The sequence below is a fragment of the Acipenser ruthenus genome, chromosome 1 (assembly GCF_902713425.1).
Source record: "Acipenser ruthenus chromosome 1, fAciRut3.2 maternal haplotype, whole genome shotgun sequence".
Lineage (NCBI taxonomy): Eukaryota > Metazoa > Chordata > Actinopteri > Acipenseriformes > Acipenseridae > Acipenser > Acipenser ruthenus.
The window spans coordinates 59,846,049-59,871,703 of record NC_081189.1 but is presented as its reverse complement, the minus strand read 5'-3'; the positions used below and the strand labels follow the sequence as shown (position 1 = coordinate 59,871,703).

The following is a 25,655-nucleotide window of genomic DNA, read 5'->3' as shown; positions in this document are numbered from 1 at the left end:
CTTAAGTGTTTAAATGCAATACACTGCATGATGGCAGTGTATTTCATTTGTACTGCAAACACACTTTTCCACTTGCATGCCCAACGTGGATCGCTTTCTGCATGTTGAGAAACACTTGATTGGTTGGCTCTGCAAAAACTGAATACAGTTTCTGAATAACTGACTTTATTAATGACTGGGCTGAACCACCTAAACACAGGAAAGCAGGATTATGTATGGATTACTAAAACACTGGACATTACATTTAGTGTAAATGTTAAGGCAGTATTCTTTAAAAAACTTCAATTTACGTGGTTTACGTGGTTTTATTTAAAGCTGTTAAAAGGGTACAATATTTCATCATCAAACTGATAACTTATTTTGTTCATATTTTGTATGTTGGGAGAGTGGGCGGCAATAGATGATTAAACAAATACTGTATAATTGAACTACCATTAACCTCCAAAACATTTTGTATTTTATGCATGTACACTATTTTGTACCAGAATAAAATAGCTAAAATTCTGCACCTATTCTGAAAGTAACAAATCATATCAAACTGGGAAATAAATATTTTTATTAAGTATTTGGCATGATCATACTTTTGTATCTTACACTGATAATAGTGTACAATGAAATAAGCATACAGCTTATTTGCAAACCTCAACTGTAGTTAGTTACTCAACAATTGCAGCTAGCTGGTTTAACAGAATGGGTAATGTAACTAGACATGTTTTTAAACAACTTTGGCCTGGGCATATTGGATATTCATAATGTGTTCAAACATCTTGCAAAGTTTAATTGAAGTGCAAAATAAAATCCCTATAATGCAGGACTCTCCAACCTGGTCCCAGAGAGCTACAGGGTCTTCTGGGCTTTGTTTCAACCAAGCTTTCGGTTACTTAAATGAACCAATTACTGGTTTAATTATTCAAGACGAACATCTGTTCCAGATCTTCAGCCACTGTTGACATAAAGACACCCTATAAAACCTGCAAGATTGGGGCTCCCCAGGACCAGGGTTGGAGACCCCTGCTATAATGTATACTATTTTGTGATCAGTTAGAATTCTGCACAAATGTATCAAAATTGTTAATTATTCTACACAGAGAAAATAAAGTACAAATCACTATTTTAGTAAATCTGAAATCAGTAAATACCATTGCATGAGAAACAGAGTTTGTGAAATATACATTTAAGGTATGTCTATTATTTTATTAGCAAACCCTTGGCCTTTATTTCATGTCTGAATGTTCCATTTAATGCTTTTAGATAAAACTAAATTGAAATTAATTGGGGGAAACAGGCAAACATAATTAGTACTGTTACAGAACATCCTTACAGATTAGTGGCAATAAGTAGGCTAATATTAATAGTGTTAACAGCAAGACATTAATGCTTATGCCCATCATAACCTTTCACAAGAAATAAACATTATTCTTCAATTGACAAATGCTTATCTGGGGTATATCAATAGTGTCCTGTTGATCAGTATTGGCTGCAATATATTCCCACTTTGCATTAACTACAAACGTCTACTGCACGTCTACCATAACAAACATTACATCATAGTACAAACCTCCCTTCCTTAATGTCTGAGACACACATGCCATTGCAAAGAAACTGTGCTAAACAGTACCTGGTTACAAATGGTAAAAATTTAAAATTAAATAACACCTCTTTTTTCTTGAGGACAATACAGCAAGTCCTTTACATATTTAATTTAACACAGGATTTATAATGAGCAAGGAGTGTTTATATATCTCCACACATCACAAGAGCACACACAAAGAAGCACCGTCTTGCAGACATCTTGTGTTCTTTAATCCAAATTAATGAGACTGGGCGATGCTGGAGAAATATTCAAGAATGTCTTGAATAGTGAAATCCATTGTTATCCCAGACCCAGGATAACAGCGACCAATTAACCCAACAAAGTGCTTGTACTGCCGAATGAACTCATCCTGCATAGAATGCCACACAACCTGACAGGAAAGAGGAAGAATATGCAAAGAATAAGGGATTTAAAAAAAAATATATCATTTATCCTACATCTGTTTGCTCTTCATGAACTTAAATAATTTGAGGTCGCCAATAAGAGGATATTCTTTGTGACAGATTAAATAAAGATAAACCTGTTTAACGGAGAATGCAATAATCCGATCTCCAATCCTGTTAATTTAAATCTGAGGCACAGACAATGATTTTAAAAAATAATGCATCCTCATCCTCTGGGATTAGGGGTTTTAAAATGTTATACCCCTACTCCAATGCAATGCCATCTAGATTTATCTGGAACTGTACAACTTGTACTGAAGCATGTCCTTAGAAAATGTAAATCACAACGAATTTGCTGTTTTCTAACGTTTAAGATATTCTCAATGTATTAAAAAATGTAACAGATAAATTAATTATTGAAAGTATGGTAATTAAGATCAACCCATTAAAATAAAATATCAACTGTTTTTACCTAGATTAATTAAAATACATGGGTTTCCCAGTATTACTGTACCTGCAGCAGGTTCTCCTCCTCACAGAGGTGCTTGTCCACTTTTTTGTAGAGGTTGTCCAACCCCTTCTTCACCTCTTTTCCTGGATATTCCTTGATAACTTTGCGCAGCTCCTGTTTGTTAAAGGCCAGTTGGTAGCTCACTTCTTCCTCTCTCACTCCCTGTGCCACACGGGCCTCAACACCCTCAAAGAAATGCTGAAATTGTGCATACAAGACTAGTTCATATATTAACATTTTCTGGTGATTAGTAAACTAAAGGTTCCTAAGCTAGTGAAGTCTGCTGTTTTCAAACCAGACTTTTTAAATTCCTAATGCCATTAACAAAGGATGAATTCTCATTAAAATATGAAGTCAAAGAAGCAAGTACAGTTACTATGCAACAAGCGTGCAGGATAGTAAAGGTTGTTGGCATCTGTTACAGTACAAGTCAGCCACTGAAAATGTAAGTTGTGTAGCGGGGCAAGAGCCCTGCCTGTGTGTTTACTGGGTATTCAAGGTGTGTGTCAATTTTGTAGTGCACGGGAGGGGTGTCATGGCCATAGGCCTAAAAGACTACAGGTCCCACAAGCCTCTGGGGCTGAATGGGAAACACCTGGGTACATTTGAGATCGTTTAATTTAATTATTGGTTAAGTGTTTGTAATTAGTGTCATATGTTTCTGTATAAAAGCCTGTCTGTCTGTGTTGGTGGTGGGTGAAGTGGGAGTCTGTGTGGTGGGTACTGTAACTACTGTGTGTTGTAAAACCAGTAACTGTTTTAGAAACGGGCAAACTGCTTAGCGGTCCTGTACTAGTTTAATTGTGGGTAAAAGTGTAGCTAGTGTTACAGTCATTACAAAGATCTCCTAAGTATTTAGAAATGAAGTGCAGCAACTTACATTTAGTTTCTCCAGAGGCTGTCCCAGAGAGTAAATGACATAGGACTGCAGGTGATCAGTGTACTTGTATTTGGCTTCTTTCCTCTCAGTCTCCAGGCAGGAGATCTTCAGGCGGGACAGAGTTGAAAAGATGTGATGGAAGTTCTCCATCATCACAACATCTCTGGGAGTCTTTTGGCTTTCATTTGCAACTTTCTCAACTTAAAATAAATACATAAAACTTTTTTAAATTTCTTTGACAATATAATGGTGCAGGTTTAGATTAAATATTTTGATAGACCCAACTCTGAATGTAATACACTGTGGATTTGTGTTTTATATACTAAAATATATTGTATAAAGTCTTCAAAAGGCTCAACCAAGCTTGAACGTAACGTTTTTTCCAGATATAGCTCCAGATGTAGCCAAGATAAATTATGCAACATGACACACAGAATATGTACAGCAGCTGCCTTTTTTCACTTTGGGAATAAATAGTGAGCCATAACTATATTCCTTACCTGTAGTGTTTTCTTACCATTGAAATATACCGCTCTGATAAGTTTTACATAGGCCTTGTCCAAATCTCCACGCCGCTCTGCGTTTCTAAAGATTGTCTCTGCCAGCTCTGCAAACTGCTCAATACCAGTAACAAATGGAAGGATGCCAACCTTGCTCTTCTTTGAGATCTTCACCTCTTCCATTTGTTTAATTTGATTTGACTTTAAAAGAAAGAAGGAGACACATTATTTACCAATATAAAACCAGCAGAAATCAATTGCAACATAAACAGGCACTAGTACAATGAGAAATGATTGTCAATGTTTCAGGTAGGGAAATATAAAAAAGAGACAGACTAATGTCTAACATGCTGTAAGGAAATGCATTAAAGAAAAAATCCTCTTGCTGGATTTTTATTAAGTAATACAAAAAAGATACCAGGTACAGTGTCACTTGCACTGTTAAAGTAAACCCTGACTTGACCACATAAATACTAATAGTAATACATAATAGATTTCTGACAATTATATATATATATATATATATATATATATATATATATATATATATATATATATATATATATATATATATATATAATTTTTTCCAACTTAAAGCATTAAGCATTTTAAAAATTAACTCAACTTATTCCTGAAGTTAAGGGAAAGCAAAGCATGCAAGATCTTACAATGCATTTATCAAAGTTCCTTTTGACTGTCACCAAGACATTTCCAAGTGTGGTGCTGAGGTAGGAAGCTGGATCTACGTTCTCTGCAGTCCAAACATGGTGACTCATTTTCACCAACATGTACAACGAGTTAAAGCTGTCAATCTTGTCACCAAGGCCAATCAGATTATTGAGTTCGACCTCAATACAATGAAATATTTTATTCATCATGAGCCGAACCAAATCCTTCCTGTAAAAAGAAACCAGCATTAAATAATGAAAAAAGCCTAATCTTAAAAAATAAAATTTCCTTAATATATCCTTTATTGAAGAGGAATGGGCTAATGTCCTAAAAAGTATAAAAATAAATGTCAAGGGAGTTGCGAACCAGGCTTGTTCAGTTTAAGATCTGGCACAGGTTCTACTGGACCCCCGCCAGGTTACATAGGCCGGGTATAAAGGACTCCCCAGACTGTTGGAAGTGCCTAGCAGAGGTGGGGACTCTAGTGCATGTTATGTGGGCTTGCCGACAGATTAAAGCTTTTTGGGCTGGGGTCCACGACATTTTGCAAGATGTTGTTCATATTCCTTTCTGCCCAAGACTTTATATTCTCAGGGATCCTTCTAGACTGAAACATCTTCCTACTCAGGATTCAGAATGGATTCAGACTGCCCTCTTGACTGGGAGGAAACTTCTAGTGGAGGTCTTGCCAATGCCCCTTCTGTGCATGAATGGCAGCTGTATTTGAGTAATATTGCAGCCTACGAACGGCTTTCCTTTAAGCTGGTTAACAAACTTGAAAAAATTGAGCAAAGGTGGTTTAAATACATGGCACTTTTCAAACTCCCTTGAAAACCTAATCATACCAGATGACAGCCCTAACCATGTGAAAGCTTGCATGTTTAAATTTAAATTGTTGTGAAGGAGATTAATGTTTTAGAACCATCCAGGATGCAGGGTTTAATTTTTTTGTGTGTTTGTCTATTATTTTCATCTTATCTTTATTTTATGTCTTCATATCTACATATATATTTAACTAATTCTACACTTTTTCATTTAAATTCCGTTTAACTTTTTATGTTGTTGTTGTACATGTAAAAATTCAATAAAACTGTTTAATCCAAAAAAAAAAAAAAATCCTTGTATACTACTTACAGAATTAGCTGACAGATCACTTTGCAGAAAGTTGTTGCGAGTATGAGCCCATCATTTGGACGACTTACAATATTGTTATCTTAAAATCAACTCTATTGTTAATATATACAGTGCCTATAGAAAGTCTACACCCCCTTTCAAAATGTTCACCTTTTGTTGCCTTATAGCCTGGAATTAAAATGCATTAAAATATATATATTTTTTCATTTATCTACACATCCTACCCCACAACTTCCAAGTGAAATAGCAATCCTAAATGAGCTCGGGTGTAACCAATCGCCTTCAAAATCACACACCAAGTTAAGTGGCCTCCACCTGTGTTAAACTGTAGTGATTCACATGATTTCAGGATAAATTCAGCAGTTCCTGTAGGTTCCCTCTGCTGGGTAGTGCATTTCAAAGCAAAGACTCAACCATGGAGCATGGTCAAGACGATTATTAAAAGAATTGGAAGGTGTATGGCACCACCAAGACCCTGCCTAGACCAGGCCGTCCCTCCAAACTGGATGACCAAGCAAGAAGGAAACTGATCAGAGAGGCTACCAAGAGGCCAATGGCAACTTTGCAAGAGCTACAGGCTTTTATGGCCAAGACTGGTCAAAGTGTGCATGTGACAACAATATCCCAAGCACTCCACAAATCTGGCCTGTATGGTAGGGTGGCAAGAAGGAAGCCATTATTCAAGAAAGCCCACCCTAAATCCCATTTGAAGTATGCAAAAAAACTCAAGAGATTCTGTAGCCATGTGAGAAAAAGTTTTGTGGTCTGATGAAACTAAAATGGAACTTTTTGGCCTAAATGCAAAGCGTTATGTTTGGCGCAAACCCAACACAGCATATCACCCAAAGAACACCATCCCTACTGTGAAGCATGGTGGTGGCAGCATCATGTTATGGGGATGTTTCTCATCGGCAGGGTAGAAGGGAAAATGAATGAAGCAAAGTACAGAGAAGTCCTTGAGGAAAACCTGCTGACCTCTGCAAGAAAGCTGAATCTGGGAAGGAAGTTCACCTTTCAGCATGACAACGACCCAAAGCACACAGCGAAAGCTACACAGGAGTGACTATGGAACAAAAAGGTAATTGTCCTTGAGTGGCCCAGTCAGAGCCCCAACCTAAATCCAAATGAAAATTTGTGGCATGACTTGAAGATTGCTGTCCATCAACGCTCCCCAAGGAACTTGACAGAGCTTGAACAGCTTTGTAAAGAAGAATGGTCAAATATTGCAAAATCTAGGTGTGCAAAGTTGGTAGAGACCTATCCCAACAGACTCACAGCTGTAATTGCTGCCAAAGGTGCTTCCACCAAGTATTAACTCAAGGGGGTGGAGACTTATATATACATTTTTTCTCAATAAAAACTTTTTTCCCCTTAACAGTGTGGAGTTTGGTGTGAAGATAAGTGGAAAAAAAATCCTCATTTAAATGCATGAAACTTAGGCACTGACACAACAAAATCTGAAAAAAGTTCAAGGGGTGTAGACTTTCTATAGGCACTGTATATATATATAAAATCTGTCTAATATAAGTTAGTTAATTGCAATTCAATTATCCCATTATGTCCTGAGAATACTGAAACAAGCACCAAATTGTGCTAGTTTTAAATAATGACTTTTTTTCTTTACATTTCATAAAAGTGGTACCCATTACCATTTCTAACGTAGTTCCCTGTGAAAACCCCCATTTCTAAAAGAATAGTGTAAATATACAGGTCTCAGACAAAAGTATTGGCATCCTATGCTTACACAATTTCTAGAATAATCTTTATCCTTTCGCTTTTATTACGGCTTTCAGATGTTTATGATAATTCTTTTCCAGTATGTTACATCTTCTTGGTAAAATATAGAACCATTCTGTCTTGCATATTTTGATGATCTCAGACAGATTGGATACACGATGCTTGGCTACAGCATTTTTTAGATCAGTCAAATTCTATTGGATTGAGATCTGGCGATTGCAAAGGTGATTCCAGAACTTTGTTTTATTCAAGAATTCCAGAGTTGACTTAGCCGTATGCTTTGGGTCTTTGTCGTGTTGGAAGATAAACTGTCTGCCAATCAGCCTACAAGCAGTTGGTATCGTACTTTGTAGAATGTTTTCATAGATGGCTGCATTCATTCAATCTTCAAATCACATGTATGTCTCCAGTCTCTAAACTGCTAAAACACCCCCATCAAATCATCATCATCAAACCACCTCCATGTTTAACTGTAGGTACAAAGTTTTCTTCATTGAAGGCTTTCTGTTTTTTTCTCCAAACATACGGTCAGCCATTTTTGGGGAATTTTGTTGAAGAATGCTTCAGATTCCTGTTCATATTTCTTGACAAATCTTTGTATTTGTTTTGTATGTGTTAGGTTAGGGTTTAAGTCCTTGGCTGTTAATCTTGAATGTTTTTTAGCTGCTCGAATGATTCATCTGCCTGCTGTTCCTGTAATTCTTTGGATGTCCACTTATTTCAAGCGTTTCAGTTGAATTTGTTCTGTGGTGTTTCTTGATTATTGCTCTGATTGGGGAATTTTGTATTCCATATTTCTTTTATATTTCCTTTGTTGTTTGCTACGAGTGCTTTTATCAAACGTGAATCCAACTCTGTTGTCTTAACCATCATCTGCTGTGTTGCCAAAACATTCTTCTTCAACAGATGCTGGAAGTAATTGCCTCTTTCAGGCTATTGATTTTATAATGCAGCTTAATTACTGTGTAATGGTTTTCAATCCATATATGAATGACAGATTTTAACCCTGTAATGCCCAAACATTTTTTAAATGAGGAAAGTTAATTTATGTAACTAAATTCAGTTTGTTGTACAAAACACAATGTTTTTCTTGTCAGGCAACACATAATGTACTGAGTATGAAAAATTCTGGCTAGTGAGGCTGGGTTTAAAACTATACAGAAATGGGATTTACAGGGTTAATGTAAAGGTGCCAATACTAATTGCTTAGGTTCTTTCGTTTTGTTTTATAAAAATAAAACTACCAGAAATTGTGTATTTTGGTGTTTGTCCTATTAATTAGTAATTGATGTTCACAAAATGCTTGTATTTAACATGTTTTCTTGAATGATCTTATATTAAGTTTAGGGTATCAATACTTTTGTCTGCGAACGATTGTTTTACAGACACACTACCTGTCAGATTTAGGAACACGGCAACTGGTTTACTTTGCTTTCAGTAAATGAGTAAACACAAAACATAGAGTTGCATGATTCAAAGATTGGAAATATTTCTGCTAATGATCGCACTGTCCAGAGGTTGTATGGCGATATTTTTAATTTTAAATAATGTCTTTAAAAAGGTGGACATAAAAAAACAACAAAAAGAAACACCCTGCAATTTAGCATTCAGTTCAGGAAAGTATTTAAGAACATTTGCTGTATAATAACTATTAAGAAAAATGATTGATTTTGAATGTGACAACCCTATTTTTTCTGCTTTAATAAATATTATGTTTAAAAATCGTGAAATATGTATTTATTTATTTTTTTACCATGAAAACAAATACAGCCTAGATGTCGGTAAATAAGGAAGTCTATACGGAAACACAAATACTCACTCAGACGCTGCAGATTGAGGTCTTTCCCCACCAACAGATACAGGCCTTGATGGCACTGCTCCATCTGCTTCCTCTCCATCTGCCTATAAAAGTGCAATCATATTTCATGACTAAAGAAGCAGTAGAAAAAAATATATGCGTTTGTTAATGGATACTTTTTCCCAAGACACATTTTTGTCTTCAGTTCATGCTTTATACAGAGTCCCTGAACCATTTTATCATCCATTTTCCTTGCAATGAACTGTATAAATGATTTGATGCATCACTTTCTTAAATCATCCACAACTTAAAACACTCAATAAAAATATCAAGAGAGTAAAATCAAAGAAACATCTTAGTAGACAAATGTTTTCTTTACTGATATATTGTTCAATATGTTTGGACTCATTCTCCCACCACTCCCTTCAAACTTAATCCCATCAACTATCAGACTCTCCCCTTTCTATTGGTACATTATTCAGACTGAAGACTCACAGCTGTAGATCCTGGCATGCTGGGTTGTTGCTGTAGTTTAAAGAATTTGCTGATGAAATCTTGTTCTGCCAGACAAAGAGGCTCCAGTTCACTTAGAACTTGTTCAAAGATCTAAAGACGAAACATTTGAGAGTGATGTTTTACATTGTTACAAAGTGTACATTTTATTATTATTATTATTATTATTATTATTTATTTCTTAGCAGACGCCCTTATCCAGGGCGACTTACAATTGTTACAAGTTATCACATTATACATTATTTCACATTATACAGATATCACATTTTTTTTACATACAATTGCCCATTTATACAGCTGGGTTTTTACTGAAGCAATCTAGGTAAAGTACCTTGCTCAAGGGTACAACAGCAGTGTCCCCCACTGGGGATTGAACCCACAACTCTCCGGTCAAGAGTCCAGAGCCCTAACCACTACTCCACACTACATTTACACACTTTATTTCAGTATGGTGCCTCATTTTGCATCTAAACTAAAATACAATGCACGGCAGGATCTATTTTAATACTCTTCACAAGTCTATAAAAAAAATATAAAAATAAATCAACACTGGGGGGGGGGGGGGATGTTATTTTGATTATCTGCAGACACTTTAAAAGCACTGCAAACACAATCAAACAGTACCACTGACTAACATGTTTACAAATAATATCATTATAGGAGAAAAATAAAAATGTACCATATGAAATTAGGGCACCATTTAACCCCTTAATTGCTACAAGACATACCTGGCATGTCCTCAAAAAGCTTGCTCAGTGCTACCTAACATACCAGGTACGCCCTTATTAAAACTTTTTTTTTTTTTTTTTTTTTAAATGCTGAATTGCCATTATTTCACTCAGGATCGCTCATCGAGAAGCTCTTACAGATAACAAGGGGTCAGTGGTTCCAATTTCATTATGTTACACAGACAAAATACCTTCGATGTGACAGTTCAGCCTAAAACAAGCTGCGTGTAGCTTTAGTTTCTGCTCCATGAGGATCGATAATAAAAAAGTTTTCCTTTGATTGGGAGCTGTGTTACCGCCTCGCATTTCATGAAATTAGCTTTGAAGTGATGCATACGATTACTTTCTGCACTTTGTTTTATTGAGGTACATAATGTGAAGGAATGTTTGTGAGGCTTGGAAACTTGCCATGTACACAGATATAGTGAGAAGCGGTCATAAATGACATTAAAAGGATGTGTTTTGGAATCTACAAAACTGAAGTGAATGCATTGTCCGGGGCTCAGTTCTATCAATCTCACTGCAGCCCAGAGTGACACGACTCTGTTCAATACAATTGTCTATTCTACACTGTACCAATAAACATATATACATTGACAACTAATATTGTTTTTCAGTTGTTTATCAATTTTTCCTTACAAGCGTGTACACAGGGAAGGACTCTCAGATTGAGCCACCTGGCTGCCCCCCATGCTCACAGACCACTGACCATATGCATCTAGATAACTTCTACAATGAGAGCCCTCTTATTAGGGCTTTGTACACATGAGATACAATGGTTTGTGGTACAATAAGTCCAAACAGGAAGGGATTTCCACGTCAATTGGTAGCCAACAAACTGAGGCAAGGTAAAAGCAGCGCTCTGCACTTCAAGGAACTGCTGGCAGTTAAATACACTGACAAAGAGAAAAAAAAAAAAAACGTGTACCACCTCGCCACCATCAAAGATGATGCTACTGTAGCAGTTCCTGTGCGAGGTCAGTACACACACACACACACACACACACACACACACACACACCAGTGTGTCCTGGACTACAATAAATACACGGGAGGTGTGGATAGGTCAGACCAGATGCTGGAGCAGTGCAATGCTGCATGGAAGACCACAGTATAGTACAAGAAGCTTGACACGTTCATGGTCCAGATTTCTTTGTACAAATGCCTATGTAGTGTACCGAAGTACGGCACCAGAGAATCAGCTCACATGTCCGGAATTGCAGATCTCCAGCCTTGTGTGTGATCAGAGTTAGGGTAACTCGCTACTTAAATAACGCATTACTTTAATAATATTACTTTTGTCAATAACGAGGCAATATAACACGTTCGGTTTTTAATGAGAGTAATAATAGTACTTTCCGCAAAAAATAAAATAGCCTACACCTACACTGGTGGTCTTTTCTTTTTTCTGAAGCGAAAGTACATTTCAGTTGTAACCGTAAATGTTAATGGTTCTTTACTGTGTTTTCAGTCAGCAAGACATGCCGCCAAACTAAATACACTAACAACTTACGGTCTTACTGTATTCCCTAAAGACGGAACTGCTATTTTCCCTAGACACATGGAAACCCTGAACACAACAGCTCTCATCTCATGTGTGTGCACACTTAGGACTAACTGGCTTGAGTACAAAGCTTAGTAAAGACTTAACAGAGATCCTGACAGTAACCAGAGATCCTTTTGATGCAATACAAAGACTATTTAGATTTATAAACAAAATATTTAAAATGTAATTAAATAGCTCAAATTGCATGCATACGAAAAATACTACAGTATAATTGATGCATAGTATGTACCTACAAAATACATGTGTATCTGTTAAGTAATTTATCTAACGCAATGTTTTATATACTGTGATAAACCTCAGACCATGGTCCTGAATGGGAGATATGTGAGGGCAGAGATTTTGTTAGGACTTTGTCCTTTCACAAAATGTCCCAATCGGACTACAGTTCACAAAATGGTTGCCCACCACAAACTACACTACCTAGGATCCTGATCAGGTAATTAAGGTATGTCAGCACACCTGCAGGTGATCAAGGGTAATAACCAGCCCTATAAAAGGAGCAAACTGACAGTACCACAGTGAGAGTGGAGTAGAAGGAGTTTGGTGCTGTGTTTGCAGAGGTTTTGGAGTATACTTCTTGATTTCTGGATTGCATTATTGTGTATGACCCTGGACTGTTTGGATAACCCTGTTGGCTGTTTTGACCCTATTTTGGATGATTGTTTGTGAACTCTGGATTAACATTACGACTCTGATTATTGGACTTCCCTTGAAAATAAACACGCAGGTAACATCAAGTTTAAAATAAAGTTACACTTGTTGTGTCTATTGTGTTGTCCCCACTCATACTTGTGACCAAAGTATGCAAAGAAGGACCAACTTTGTCACAATACACTGTCCAATTTTTTTCCCCTACTAATGCTCGCTATTCTGTTATAAAAAGCCTTTATGTAACATGTTTCTTATGACTTGCACAAAGTTGCATGTGTTGTAAGGATTACAATTTACTATATCCAGTAAATTAAGAGTTGTTTGTTTATTATACTACACATTTTAAAAACCTGTTTGACACATTTAATAAATGAATTACCAGACATACAGCTAAATGGTAAACAATAGTCAACAACTGCTTTGCAGGACAAGATAAATGAATAAATATAATGAGTAATATAACATGCTACCTTTTTATTAAGTAATAAGGACATTACATTCGTTTTTATATTATAGTATATTAGTTTTCCTGAAGAAACGAGTAATAACTTTATTTCAGTAACGTGCCCAAGACTGTGTGTGAGATACAAGAAATACCAGAGACTGAGATCGGAAACAGTGGCACGGCTTAGTGAACGGCATTTTATTCAAACACTGCTACAGTCTGGGAGAAAAGCCAAGCCACAAAAAAGGAGCTGTGTATGTTCCCACAAGGGCATACAGAGGGATACCCGGTACTACTGTCCACGCTGACCCTCTCAGCCAGGCCTGTTTGGAGGAGTGTTTTGAAAGGTACAACACTGTAAATGAGTACTGGAAGGACTAAATAAACTCTAGAACAAACCACCATGACACATGTTGTACAAGTACCTGTTTTTATGTCATGCGACAACATTACCTCAGGGTCCAGAAGAATTATGGTAACAAACCATTGACAGGAGATGTTATGTTACCCATTCCTAAAATCCTTATTTTGTACTTATTCAAAAAATGTATACTTATGCCAGGGTATCTCATTCTTTGGTGGCGTACTCGGCACATGAAATTGGGGTGGATGTTATAGACCATGGGTTGCATAACTCGAAGAGGAAAAGTCAAAGTGGCCTGGTCCTCGCCCCCCGCCCCTCTTCCTCTTGTCTGTGGTACCTGACACCCCCCTCCACACATATGTACATATACGGGTAAAAAAAAAAATCCAACATGCCTCTGGTTCCTCTGCAAGTCATTGCTGTGGTGTTTTTTTTTTCCCTTTTACACGAACCAGCCACCGAGCCACCGTAATAAAAGCAAACGTAACACTGCAAATTACAGTTTACCAATTATGACCAACGCTTACTAATGTGCACCCAACTTAGGAAGCCGATAAACAACATACATTACCAGATGGCAACGGACTGCATCCAAAAAATATGCAAGCTCAAAAGACATGTCAGATGCACAGTGCCATCCACAAACATGCCTGGAGGTGTCAGCAGAAAGACTTTTTTTAAGTTAATATATACCATACAACGGGAAATTTTGGCTGGTATTAAATTCGGCGGATTTGCTGCCTCGGGGGATTTTGATGTTTTTTGAATTTTTCACTTGACATGTTGTGACAGAAATATAATGAGTTCTGGTTCTCCCTCCCGACCTGTGAGGGCACTAAGTAGCGAAAGCGAAAGGCTTTGGACGGGCTGGCCTGACAGTTCATTTCCTGGGTCGGGAAGTCGGTCAGCCTGGAAGAAGGCGAGACTCCGCTGCAGGAACGTATTGACCCTGAAGGTAAACGAGGTAGCAGCTGCAGGCAATAGTCAGCTGCAATCGTTTACCAAGGGGTCATGCATGATAGCATAAAGGGGCCAGAGAATTGTAAATCTTTTCCTTCGTTTTTGGTTTCGAAATAGACCCGGAAGGACCCGTGCACTGTGTATTAAGAGTATCGTGGGTGTTTGTTTTGTGTGTCTTGTCTATAATTGTTACTTGTGTGTTTATAGACGGCTAACACGTTCCGGAGCTGTCGCTAAGGGCCAGCACTGAACCCGGAACAGCACTGCACTATTTGTCACTCTTTAAACTGTATCACCCACCACGAGCACTACAGCACGCACCCAGGACTGGTGACCGTGGTTGTATATTGTGGGAGAGATACTGTGTTTATTGTTTAGGGTTGCAATCCCTGTTACTGTTCTCCATGTTTTACACATCGCTGTGTATAACCAGAGTTTATTATTTGGTCACCAGACCTGGATTATAATAAAAATAAAATAACTATTTTCCATACTGGATTACAAATCTCTGTCTGTTTATTCCTGTACTGCATCACCTCTGAACCTGTTCATAATCAGCAATCACTTTGCCACACATGTTCACAAAGAAAAATAACACACAGTTTAACATTCATACTTTTAAGTCCAAATACATTCAAATAAATGTTTACTTAATATGTCTCCTAAAACAGTATTTCATTTACAGTAACTTGTTATAACACCTAAAATTTCACTGCAGCAACTTGGAGAACAACAAAGAAGGCCTTCTAAAGATCAGTTACAGTATTTATCGTTCTTATATGGCCCTAAATTTTAAGGTACCTGTAAACTTTTACGATAAGCATTTGCAATCACTCAGTTTTAAAACTTAGCTACGGTTCACAACATAACACAGCGGAATGATCACAGTATTATGCATCTTCAAAATCATTTCAAACTGGTTAACAGACTAGCAAGCACTGGCAAAATCAGCTCTGTTTTATACAGTGCAGAACTTTCAATGTTTTGTTTATGGACTTTGCGCTACCTGCACAATGGGTGTCTTCAGTAATAGTCGTATCTACAACATATCGACAATAACAATCAACAATTTTGGCTGTTACTTAAACCCTTGTATATAAAAAAAAAATAATAATAAAAAAAAATGCTTCACATAAAAAAAGAACAGTCCTACTACAGTAGCAGGTGCAGTTTACACTGCCTCTGGGTTTCTGATCACATCAATTCCAGATTTTTTAAATTCATTGATGGAAATGTCCAGTCTACTTTTAATGTTTTCAAGCAAATTGGCTTAATCACTGCCACTCTCATATCCACTTTGATATCTGGCACATTATTTCTATTGTCCAGCACTTCTTTAACCTGTTCTGTATACCAGTCTGACAGAGCGGGCTCGCTACAATCTGATGGGTGGAAGTATTATTGGCGATACAATAAAAAACTCCAAAATAAATTATCCTCCCGTTATACGGTATAGGTTAAAATGTGTGTTGTAAAAAATATCCTGAACCTTCTAAACGTCTTTCTCTTACAGAAAACACTGATATTAGATGGGGACTTGCACCGATGACTTCATTTACAATATTTGTGTTTTAGAATTGACTCTGTTACCCAAAAATTCTGTACCTTGTCAAATTTGGTTCTGTCCGCCACATCGAGGTCTGAGGCAGACATGTTGCCCATATCCAGCAATGAGGATGACTGGGATCTACGACTTCCTCCACCTTGGATTGGTAGTTTGTTGAGGCTGGATGTCGAGCCAGTGAGCTTTCCTGAACTCCCATGCAGGCCTGACACACACACGATGAGAGAATGGTGCAATCACTTTCAGCAGGGTTAAATGGTTCTCACCATATTTAAGGCCACACATCATCTTCAACAAAATCTGGAATCTTGCATTTTGGTATGAACAAGCAGCTATAAATTGCTACACCTTTTTGTACTGGACTTATACGTAGTGGGGTTTATCTTTAGAAAGATATAGATAAATGCTTTTCAGCAGTCAATGTATTTAACACCTTTAAAAAAAACACAATATTTGACATGACGACAGCCATAAAGCCTACAGAAATATTAATGTTATTGACTTCATATAAATAATGTTTGGAAACGCCACATATTCTTTAAAACCATAAATGGGACATAATACATGACTATAGAAAGCTGACATGCATAAAGCAGAACATCTAAATCTATTTTTGTACATTATTAGACCACAACTTTATACATGCGCAAGAACAGCCACGTCAGAAAAAAACTGAATCAGTCAAAGATACGTTACTCACAAAAACAAGCTAGATTACAAAGTTTCTAATAGTGGACAAGTTTGGGTCTCTGAAAAGCATATAAACAATTCATCTTAAACCCACTGCCTCTGGAAAATAATTGTGATTGTATAAAAATCACTGACACTCTCAGATATTCCCTGTATAAATACACACAAATGTCCTTTCTGCCCGGGTTCTGTATTCAATATTGATGAAATGTTACTGAATTTGTTACCAGTCTAGTAAAACTAACCTTCAGATAAGTTCTGACATGTACAATACATAGGCAATTTAAACTCAGATGAACTGTTATTCATTTTCTGGTGCAATGGAGAATGCAATATGTGACGCAAGAGACACAGACCACAGATTAAGCTTTTTAATGGTGCAGGGATACTTACTCTCCGTTTCTTGTTTCACAGCACTCTCTTTTCGAGGAAGCGTGGCTGTGACAGTAGATTAGATTGCAAGCATCAAAGACAAAGACAGGTTAGCATATGTTTGTCACATAGACCGTGCAGCATAGGGCAAGTTAAAAGTTAGTTATGAAAAAAGCAAAACATAACATGCATTAGAACAACTACATGCTGAAAAGTAATGTTGATGTTCCAAGTAGACCACAAAGAAGACACTGCAAGCTTTCTTTGCAAGTTTATAATGTTTAGCTAGATAAACATTACAAGCTTTTTAGGAGAAAAAGAAATCACGTTCTCCTTGTTTCTATGCATATTTAGTACAAAGCACAATTCAAAACAGACAATAGGGGGAAACCTGAAGGCAAAAAGTAATTTGCTGACCAACCTCACAATAGAAACGTCTCGACATGAATCAAACCACTCATTAAAATCAACACTATAGTCAAGTGCATATCATATCAGCTGGATTTCATTTTTTGTTTTGTTGGTGTGTCCTTTACTTTCCAGCTTTGCTACTAGGTTGTACGTAACTGCATTATGAACTAAACTACCTGTGGATAAATATTAGTTACCCTTCCCTTGCAACACATATTTTGTTATACTATTGTGCTGCACTGAGGTCCATTCTTGACAAACTGAATTGAAAGCTGAGCTCCTCAACTCTTCTACCTTACTGGGACCACTGGAGGACAAATAAGTCCAAAAATGAAAAGCAACTGCTAAAACATGCAAGATACTGTCAATGTAAATGTAGTGGTTTTGCTAATATACTGTATATGCTTCCAGTGCTATTTTAAGTTATATATTTTGTATGTATATATTCTCTATTAAATAATGCAATTTTTGCAAAAACTTCACAAATTAAAGTATACAAGCACACACATTTGATGTGCCTAGAAACGAAAATGATTTCTGCATTGTTAATGTTATAAAATTGTTTCAATTTCATGCACAGTATGCATTATATGTAATCAGTATTTTCAATAGTCTTAAATACAAATCTTACCAAACTTCTTGCCTTCTTTAGTTGTGCCTGTCATTTTAATCTTTGCAACTTCAAAAAAATCTTTAATTTCCCTCTCATACAATCTTGCAATATAATCAACATAATTCTGCAAAAAAAAAAAAACACACTTTCGTCAACATTTGCTGTGGTTTTAACATGCTGGGTTTCTTATGAATGAACAAGGCAATATACATTGTGAATTTTGATGCAACATTTGCCAGAGAACAAATTGGACCCTAATAACTTGAAACGTAATAGTGGAAATTAGATGTTGCATCTCTGTTGGGATACCAGGGATTTTGTTAGAGAGGTCTAATTGAAGCCACCCAACTTTGTGCGGTCTGCTCTAACAGTAATCACAATATCAGATTAACTGAATCTCATTACTATGATGCATACTGATTTATTAAGTGAAATCTGACAGACATATAGAGAAATGTATCTGTATGATAACCTTGATGGTGCTTTGTAAGGACCTGCTGTTTCACAATCTTCAAATTAGGATAAAAATTATTCAGATGCCAGTACCATGTTTTTCTGAATTGTTATCTGTAACATTTGTAGGGATGGGAATTTGGAATAGTTACCTATTCAAATACACAGGGTCCAATATTTCTGTGTATTCGATTACCCAAACTCTAGTCCTCGCTCTTACCATTAGCCATTAGTACTGACATCAGATGAATCTAAGTCAAGTTACTTTGTTTATTCAATAACCTGTAAATTATTCAAAACAAAGAACATACCTGGTTGTACTTTTAATGGTCAGTGCAAATGTAACGCTTCTCCACCCATTCATAAAAAGTCAACAGTAGATGTTTTACATTGAACTGCAGTCCAGAGTTTAAAAAGAACTCTGTTAAAAGTATTCTTGCTTTTTCTTAATAGCCACTGTGTTGTTCTGCTTAGCATTTAGTAGGTCTTTATAGTGTTGATAAAGTTAAATGACCTTTATAATTTCAATGTTACACAAGTTTGGCTTTCTTCTTTTAGCACTTGCTATATACATTTATTTTATTTCAGTTTTATTTAAAGTTTGCCAGTGCCATGCTCCCAGAAGTGGTGAAGCTGTTGTGTGCAGTCATTACAGGGGAACTCAAACAGGCATCTGTTAACATTAGCTAAAAACAAGGCAACAAAAGGCAACAATTTCAAACAGAATACGTTTACAGTATAATGTTGCTGTTACAAGCATTGCATAATTAGGGTCCTTGCGTTTAATATGCAAACAACGTTTTACTTTTAACACTTGTCAGGTCTCAGCATTTATAAAAAGATGCATTTGCTTCTAATATGTAAGGCTTTTTCCATGTACTTGAATATGTAATATGCTATTCAAAGTTTTTTTTTTTTTTTTCGTGTAATTGTGTATTCTACTACACTGACCCATAATACCGTATTCCTTTGAATTTAAGACAGTCCAAATTTTCCACCCTCAATTTGAGGAAAAAATAAAACATCAAATAAATATGCATTTACAAAGATACAACTTCAATTACGCATATGGAGGCAGTTTGCGACCGTGTGCTACCACACAAAGCATTACAGTTATGTGCTGCTTCTCCTCTTCAGTCGTGATTTCTCACGCCTGTTTTACTCCCAATTTGTGAACCGTGGTATTGCTTAGCATGTCGAAAAATATGGGGGTCTGATCAGCATTTCCAATCTCCCCAAGACTGGCACTGTTTGTTAGAAAAGCTGACATTGTAAAAGCTTCTCCTCAGGAAGCTAATGACTCTTCTTTGAAAATGGCTGCCTGTATGACATGGATAATTACAGATCAGGCAGGAACGGTTTTGGTTCGTCTTTTCTCGACAGTCAGTCACGTTGCTGTTTGTTGGCGATTTTAATACACGCATCACTATACTGTACTCGAAATTAAGACGCAGGATACTTTTGAGAAGAAAAAAATTCTTTAAAAAGTGCGTCTTAAATTCAAAGGAATACAGTAATTAGTGTATTTCAAAAATAAAATTGTAACAGTTAAGTTTAAGATTGTATATGATATGGTTTATATATCTTTACATGTTTCTAACGTGTATTGAATTAAAATAAAAATTTCATACTTTGTGTAATTAGGTGGATTTTAATTAAATTTCAAGTGTGCTTTGCTTTTGGACTTCAACTTACATTTAATGTTCCGTTTTGGTTTTTGAAGTCATGTTGTATGTAAATATGTACAAATCTGGTACATAATGTACTACTTTGACTTTTCAGCATCCTTACCCCTGTTAACCCTTCATACTTCTCATGCTGAGTGTTCTTCAGCCACTCCATTAGCTTTGCGTATCTGAGTAAATCCCGATGCAATGGGTTGTGCTTGGGCAAGGACAGCTCAGAGTGCTGAGCCGATGTAGTGCTTTGGTCATGACCCTGTGAAAAACAAAGACAGTTAAAAATCAAATATATTTTGATATAGGAAAATGTGAGACCTACAAAGTGATGCTAATACACATTGGATACGATTTACTGGAATTATTTTGTTACCTCCTATGTACTTTTAAAAATGAAAATTTGCAGCCAACCCCATCTACTGAACTGTGTTGCAGATGACAACCTGAGCACATGAAGTAAAACAAGAAGCATGAGGTTAACACACACACAAGCCACAAACACTGAATTTCATATATGCGTAGTTATTTTTGGAAGTCCAAGTCACAACGTGAACATACTATTTGCAAGTAAAATGAGTAAAAGCTCTACCATCATTCCTTTGAACAGAAACATTTTACCTTCACATTATAAGTACTGAGTTTAGCATTCAAGCTCTATGTTTGAGTTCATGTTCATATATTTTGTAGATCATTTATGTCTTAATAGCCACAAATGAGATGAAAGTTAAGACTGCCTTAGGTTCCCTACATGATAAAAGCATTTTTAAGCTTACATAAAAAAATAACTGGCATTTGAATTTTTACACATTTTACATAGCATTATGGTGCAATGCAAGTTTTTTTGTTTTGTTTTAAAATTCAGTTTCCAGGCAACTCCATCATTCCTTTAATTGCGATATCTTTGTAATGTTAATATTTAAAGTTTTTTTTTGTTTGTTTGCAGTAGCACAGTATCTTTTTGAAAACACGGCAATACAACTAAACAATCCTTTGTTACAAAGTGTGTTTAACAAGTGACAGAATGCTCCTGAGAGGCTGCCATGCTGGAATAAGGGTTATTTATTATTAGTATTATTATTTATTACTTAGCAGACGCCCTTATCCAGGGCGACTTACAATTGTTACAAGATACAGTGCCTTGCATAAGTATTCACCCCCCTTGGACTTTTCCACATTTTGTAGTGTTACAACCTGGAATTAAAATGGATTTAATTGGGATTTTTACCATTTGATTTACACAACATACTTAACACTTTGAAGGTGCAAAATATTTTTATTGTGACACAAAAGTTAATTAAACAAAAAAAAAAGACATTTGTTGATTGCATAAGTATTCACCCCCCTGAGTCAATACTTGGTAGAAGCACCTTTGGCAGCAATTACAGCTGTGAGTCTTTTTGGGTAAGTCTCTACCAGCTTTGCACATCTGGATCCTGCAATTTTTGCCCATTCTTCTTGGCAAAATTGCTCAAGCTCCGTCAAGCTGGATGGGGACCGTTGGTGAACAGCAATTTTCAAGTCTTGCCACAGATTCTCAATCGGATTGAGGTCTGGGCTTTGACTGGGCCATTCTAAGACATTCAGGTTCTTGTTTTTAAACCACTCCAGTGTAGCTTTGGCTGTGTGTTTAGGGTCATTGTCCTGCTGGAAGGTGAACCTCCGCCCCAGTCTCAGGTCTCTTGCAGACTGCAACAGGTTTTCCTCTAGAATTTCCCTGTATTTGGCTCCATCCATTTTGCCCTCAATCCTGACCAGTTCACCAGTCCCTGCCGATGAAAAGCATCCCCATAACATGATGCTGCCACCACCATGCTTCACCGTGAGGATGGTGTTCTCAGGGTGATGAGCAGTGTTGGCTTTGCGCCACACATAGTGTTTTGGCTAAGGCCAAAAAGTTCAATTTTGGTCTCATCGGACCAGGGAACCGTTTTCCACGTTTGCTGTGTCTCCCACATGCCTTTTGGCAAAATCCAAAGCTGGATTTGATATGGTTTTTTTTCAGCAATGGCTTTCTTCTCGCCACTCTTCCATAAAGCCCAGCTTTGTGGAGTGTCCAGGTTATAGTTGTTCCATGGACGGTTTCTCCCATCTCAGCTGTGGATCTCTCCAGCTCCTTCAGTGTTACCATTGGCCTCTTGGTTGCTTCTCTGACTAATGCCCTCCTTACCTGGTCACTGAGTTTTGGTGGACGGCCTTCTCTAGGCAGTGTCGCGGTTGTGCCATATTCTTTCCATTTTTTAATAATGGATTTAATGGTGCTCCGGGGGATGTTCAAAGTTTAGGATATTTTTTTATAACCCAACCCTGATTGGTGCTTCTCCAGAACTTTATCCCGGACTTGTTTTGATAGCTCCTTGGTCTTCATGATGCTGTTTGTTTAGATATGCTCTCTAACAAACTCTGGGGCCTTCAAGAAACAGGTGTATTTAATCTGAGATCATGTGACACCTTAATTGCACACAGGTGGACTCCATTCAACTAAATATGTGACTTCTGAAGGCAATTGGTTGCACCAGAGCTTATTTTAGGGGTGTCACAGCAAAGGGGGTGAATACTTATGCAATCAAGACTTTTCAGTTTTTAATTTGTAAATAATTTTGAAAAATATGTAGATTTTTTTTCCCCACTTCGACATCATGGACTATTTTGTGTAGATCAGTGACAAAAAATCCTAATTAAATCCATTTTAATTCCAGGTTGTAACACTACAAAATGTGGACAAGTCCAAGGGGGGTGAATACTTATGCAAGGCACTGTACCATATTATTTTTTACATACAATTACCCATTTATACAGTTGTTTTTTTTATTATTATTTATTTCTTAGCAGACCCCCTTATCCAGGGTGACTTACAATTGTTACAAGATATCACATTATTTCACATTATACAGATATCACATTTTACATACAATTACCCATTTATACATTTGGGTTTTTACTGGAGCAATCTAGGTAAAGTACCTTGCTCAAGGATACAGCAGTAGTGTCCTCCACCTGGGATTGAACCTACAACCCTCCGGTCAATAGTCCAGAGACCTAACCACTACTCCACACTGCTGCCCATCTATAAACAGAAAGCACCACTTTTGCCTTTTTTGTTTTACAAGTGTTACTAACACATGTTAATGCAAGAAAGGCACAAGTGCCCATTATCCTCTTCATATCTCCCTGATTAATCAGAGATTCAGGTTCACCCTTTTGTCATTCATTTTTTCACTTTATCTGAAAATAGTCCAAAATTGAGTTTCACCCTATGTGGGATGACTTTGGTAATATAATTTTAAAAAAATAAATAAAAAATAGATGCAAACCTTTAGCACATAGTGAGTCATAGAATTATTGATGGCCCATGTTAAGAATGTTCAGACAGAACTTAAAAAAAAAAAAAAAAGTGTTCACTTTAAATGCTAGGAAAGCTTAGTTCTTTATAAGTCAATTTTATTTTCCTTAGCAATATGCCATTGAGGAATTATTTAAAGGACTACAGTGCTAAATATCTAAATGGGTAAAGTAATTACAACACATGTAACTGTATAGTTCTGAAGTTTGATGAAGCATGATGAGGTTCAAGTTAATGGTGAAGCAGGATGGAAAACAGGGTGTACTCACAGGAAGTGAAAGAAAGGAAGCCCTAAAGAAGTGGGGGAGGGTCTGAGTGAAGTGAATGAACTGACTGAAAACAAAAGGCAAGTCATTAAAGTATTGACAACAGACAGGATGAAAACACACAAACTAACAGACTAGAGGTCTAAAAACAAATAGATAATTAAACTTAATATACCATTTCAAAACTTAACGTAGGGCTAAAGAAAGGTCACGTGTGCGTGACGAATCAATACCATTTTGCTAATCTGCATACATTTTGCGTCATGTTTTGTATCATTTACAGCACTTCTGACAGCGCGTATGAACATGTCAGCACCCAGAGTGAAAGGAAAGTTTGCTTCCAAATGTTTTTTGGAAAAATGTTTAGAAAAACATCCTCTATCACGCAGTGCTAGCACAGAAAGCTGAAGTGATCACAACGAGCGATCATATACCACATATGCAAAAAAAGACACACTGGAAAAAAAAACACCACACTACAGCAGACAGTTCTCAGAAATCCTGTTACGATGTCAACACGAAATGTGCTGCATGTAAGTGTAAAAAGTGGTCAAAAATTATGGACTGACTGGGCTAACGCTGCTTCTAAAACTATGAGGCACACAGACAGAGACATTTTTTAATTCCTAAAAACGGATTTCTTGTAGGAAAAAAATCGGTGTGCTGACTGACCACCTTACTCACGAGTGCTTTTTACTGCATATAATTGGTCACATCTTCATATTTTTCCAGAAAACATACTATATTTTTGTTTTGTTTTAAAAGAGCAGATACACAAAAATGTTTTAAAGCTAGAAAATTGAAAGGTCACCATGTTTGTTTTTTGTCTGTATGCCATACAAGACTAAAAAAAGCGGACGTGTGTATTATTTTTTGACAATAATTTGTGTTTTTCTAGGATGAGTATGCAAAAACAAATGATGTACGTCTTTCCAAAAGTCCACAAAACAAAATTCATGTACCGTGATATGTATCAGACCACAAATACTGGTTAAGAACACATATTTTAATATGTACTGGTCTTCTTAAAATGCATTACCCTTTTTTTGGTTCCAGAATGCATATAAAATGACCCAATCTTAATGAATTGTTGGTAATTTACTTTAGACATTTTAAATAATGATTGGTGAGAAAATGGAAAAAAAATCTATCTGTTAATTGTTTTTAAAGCCTTTCCTTAGCCCTACCTTAATACATGCCATCACAACATATTTACAAGGGTAGCTATAAAATGATTAAAGGACACTTGTGGCTTGTGTCTTCGGCTATAGGTTACAACAGGATGTAAGCTGTCGCAAAAACTTAAAAGTAAACAGTAATGAAAATACTGTACATTACTGTACATTACCACCTTATCATTTGAACCCCAACTTTTGGTTCATGGCCATGTGACTTATTTAAAAAATATGCTGCCAAAAATATGAAGGAGGCTGTTCTTGTGTCACCAGTATATATTTTAGTTATACATACAGTAATCCATCGTGTATCCGGCCGTCACATATTCACCCTAACCTTTTATCCAACATGATCAATCTCTTCGGCAACGTTAGTTTATTATTGAACAGAGATTAGTTCATAGATTGTAGATTGCTGGTAGTGTCACGTGAGCTGTTCAGTGTGTTGATATGTAGATAAATCCTGTTCGCCTGCAGGGCATATCAACTTAAACCTGTGTCTCGATCTCCTGCCTCACTCAGCAGCGAATGCACGCACCAACACGGAAGACTGCTACTCTGTCACAAGCATTAATACCCTGTATCTTTCTAAACAAGGGATTTAGGTGAGCTCCCTAATAAAAGCTGAATCTCAGAACAATAATTGTGTGAATATAGT

At 36.7% G+C, this 25,655-nt stretch overlaps 1 protein-coding gene across 4 annotated transcripts in view; it reads right to left on the bottom strand.

The window, feature by feature from the left end:
* Positions 1-536: 536 nt before the first annotated feature.
* The window catches only part of LOC117420745 (exocyst complex component 1-like), a 49,150-nt gene continuing 24,031 nt past the window's right edge, over positions 537-25,655 (bottom strand). For 2 of the 4 annotated variants that reach the window (XM_059026695.1, XM_059026697.1), the window contains 11 exons: positions 20,329-20,475; positions 18,103-18,208; positions 17,082-17,126; positions 16,040-16,203; positions 9,702-9,812; positions 9,228-9,310; positions 4,537-4,765; positions 3,886-4,069; positions 3,369-3,568; positions 2,492-2,686; positions 537-1,964 (listed from right to left, as the gene is read on the bottom strand). In XM_059026695.1, coding sequence (XP_058882678.1) covers positions 1,812-1,964; positions 2,492-2,686; positions 3,369-3,568; positions 3,886-4,069; positions 4,537-4,765; positions 9,228-9,310; positions 9,702-9,812; positions 16,040-16,203; positions 17,082-17,126; positions 18,103-18,208; positions 20,329-20,475 — 1,617 coding nt within the window. In that variant the 3' untranslated portion in view covers positions 537-1,811. The remainder of the gene's footprint in view (positions 1,965-2,491; positions 2,687-3,368; positions 3,569-3,885; positions 4,070-4,536; positions 4,766-9,227; positions 9,311-9,701; positions 9,813-16,039; positions 16,204-17,081; positions 17,127-18,102; positions 18,209-20,328; positions 20,476-25,655) is intronic. The other 2 variants (XM_059026698.1, XM_059026700.1) reach the window with 1 other exon arrangement.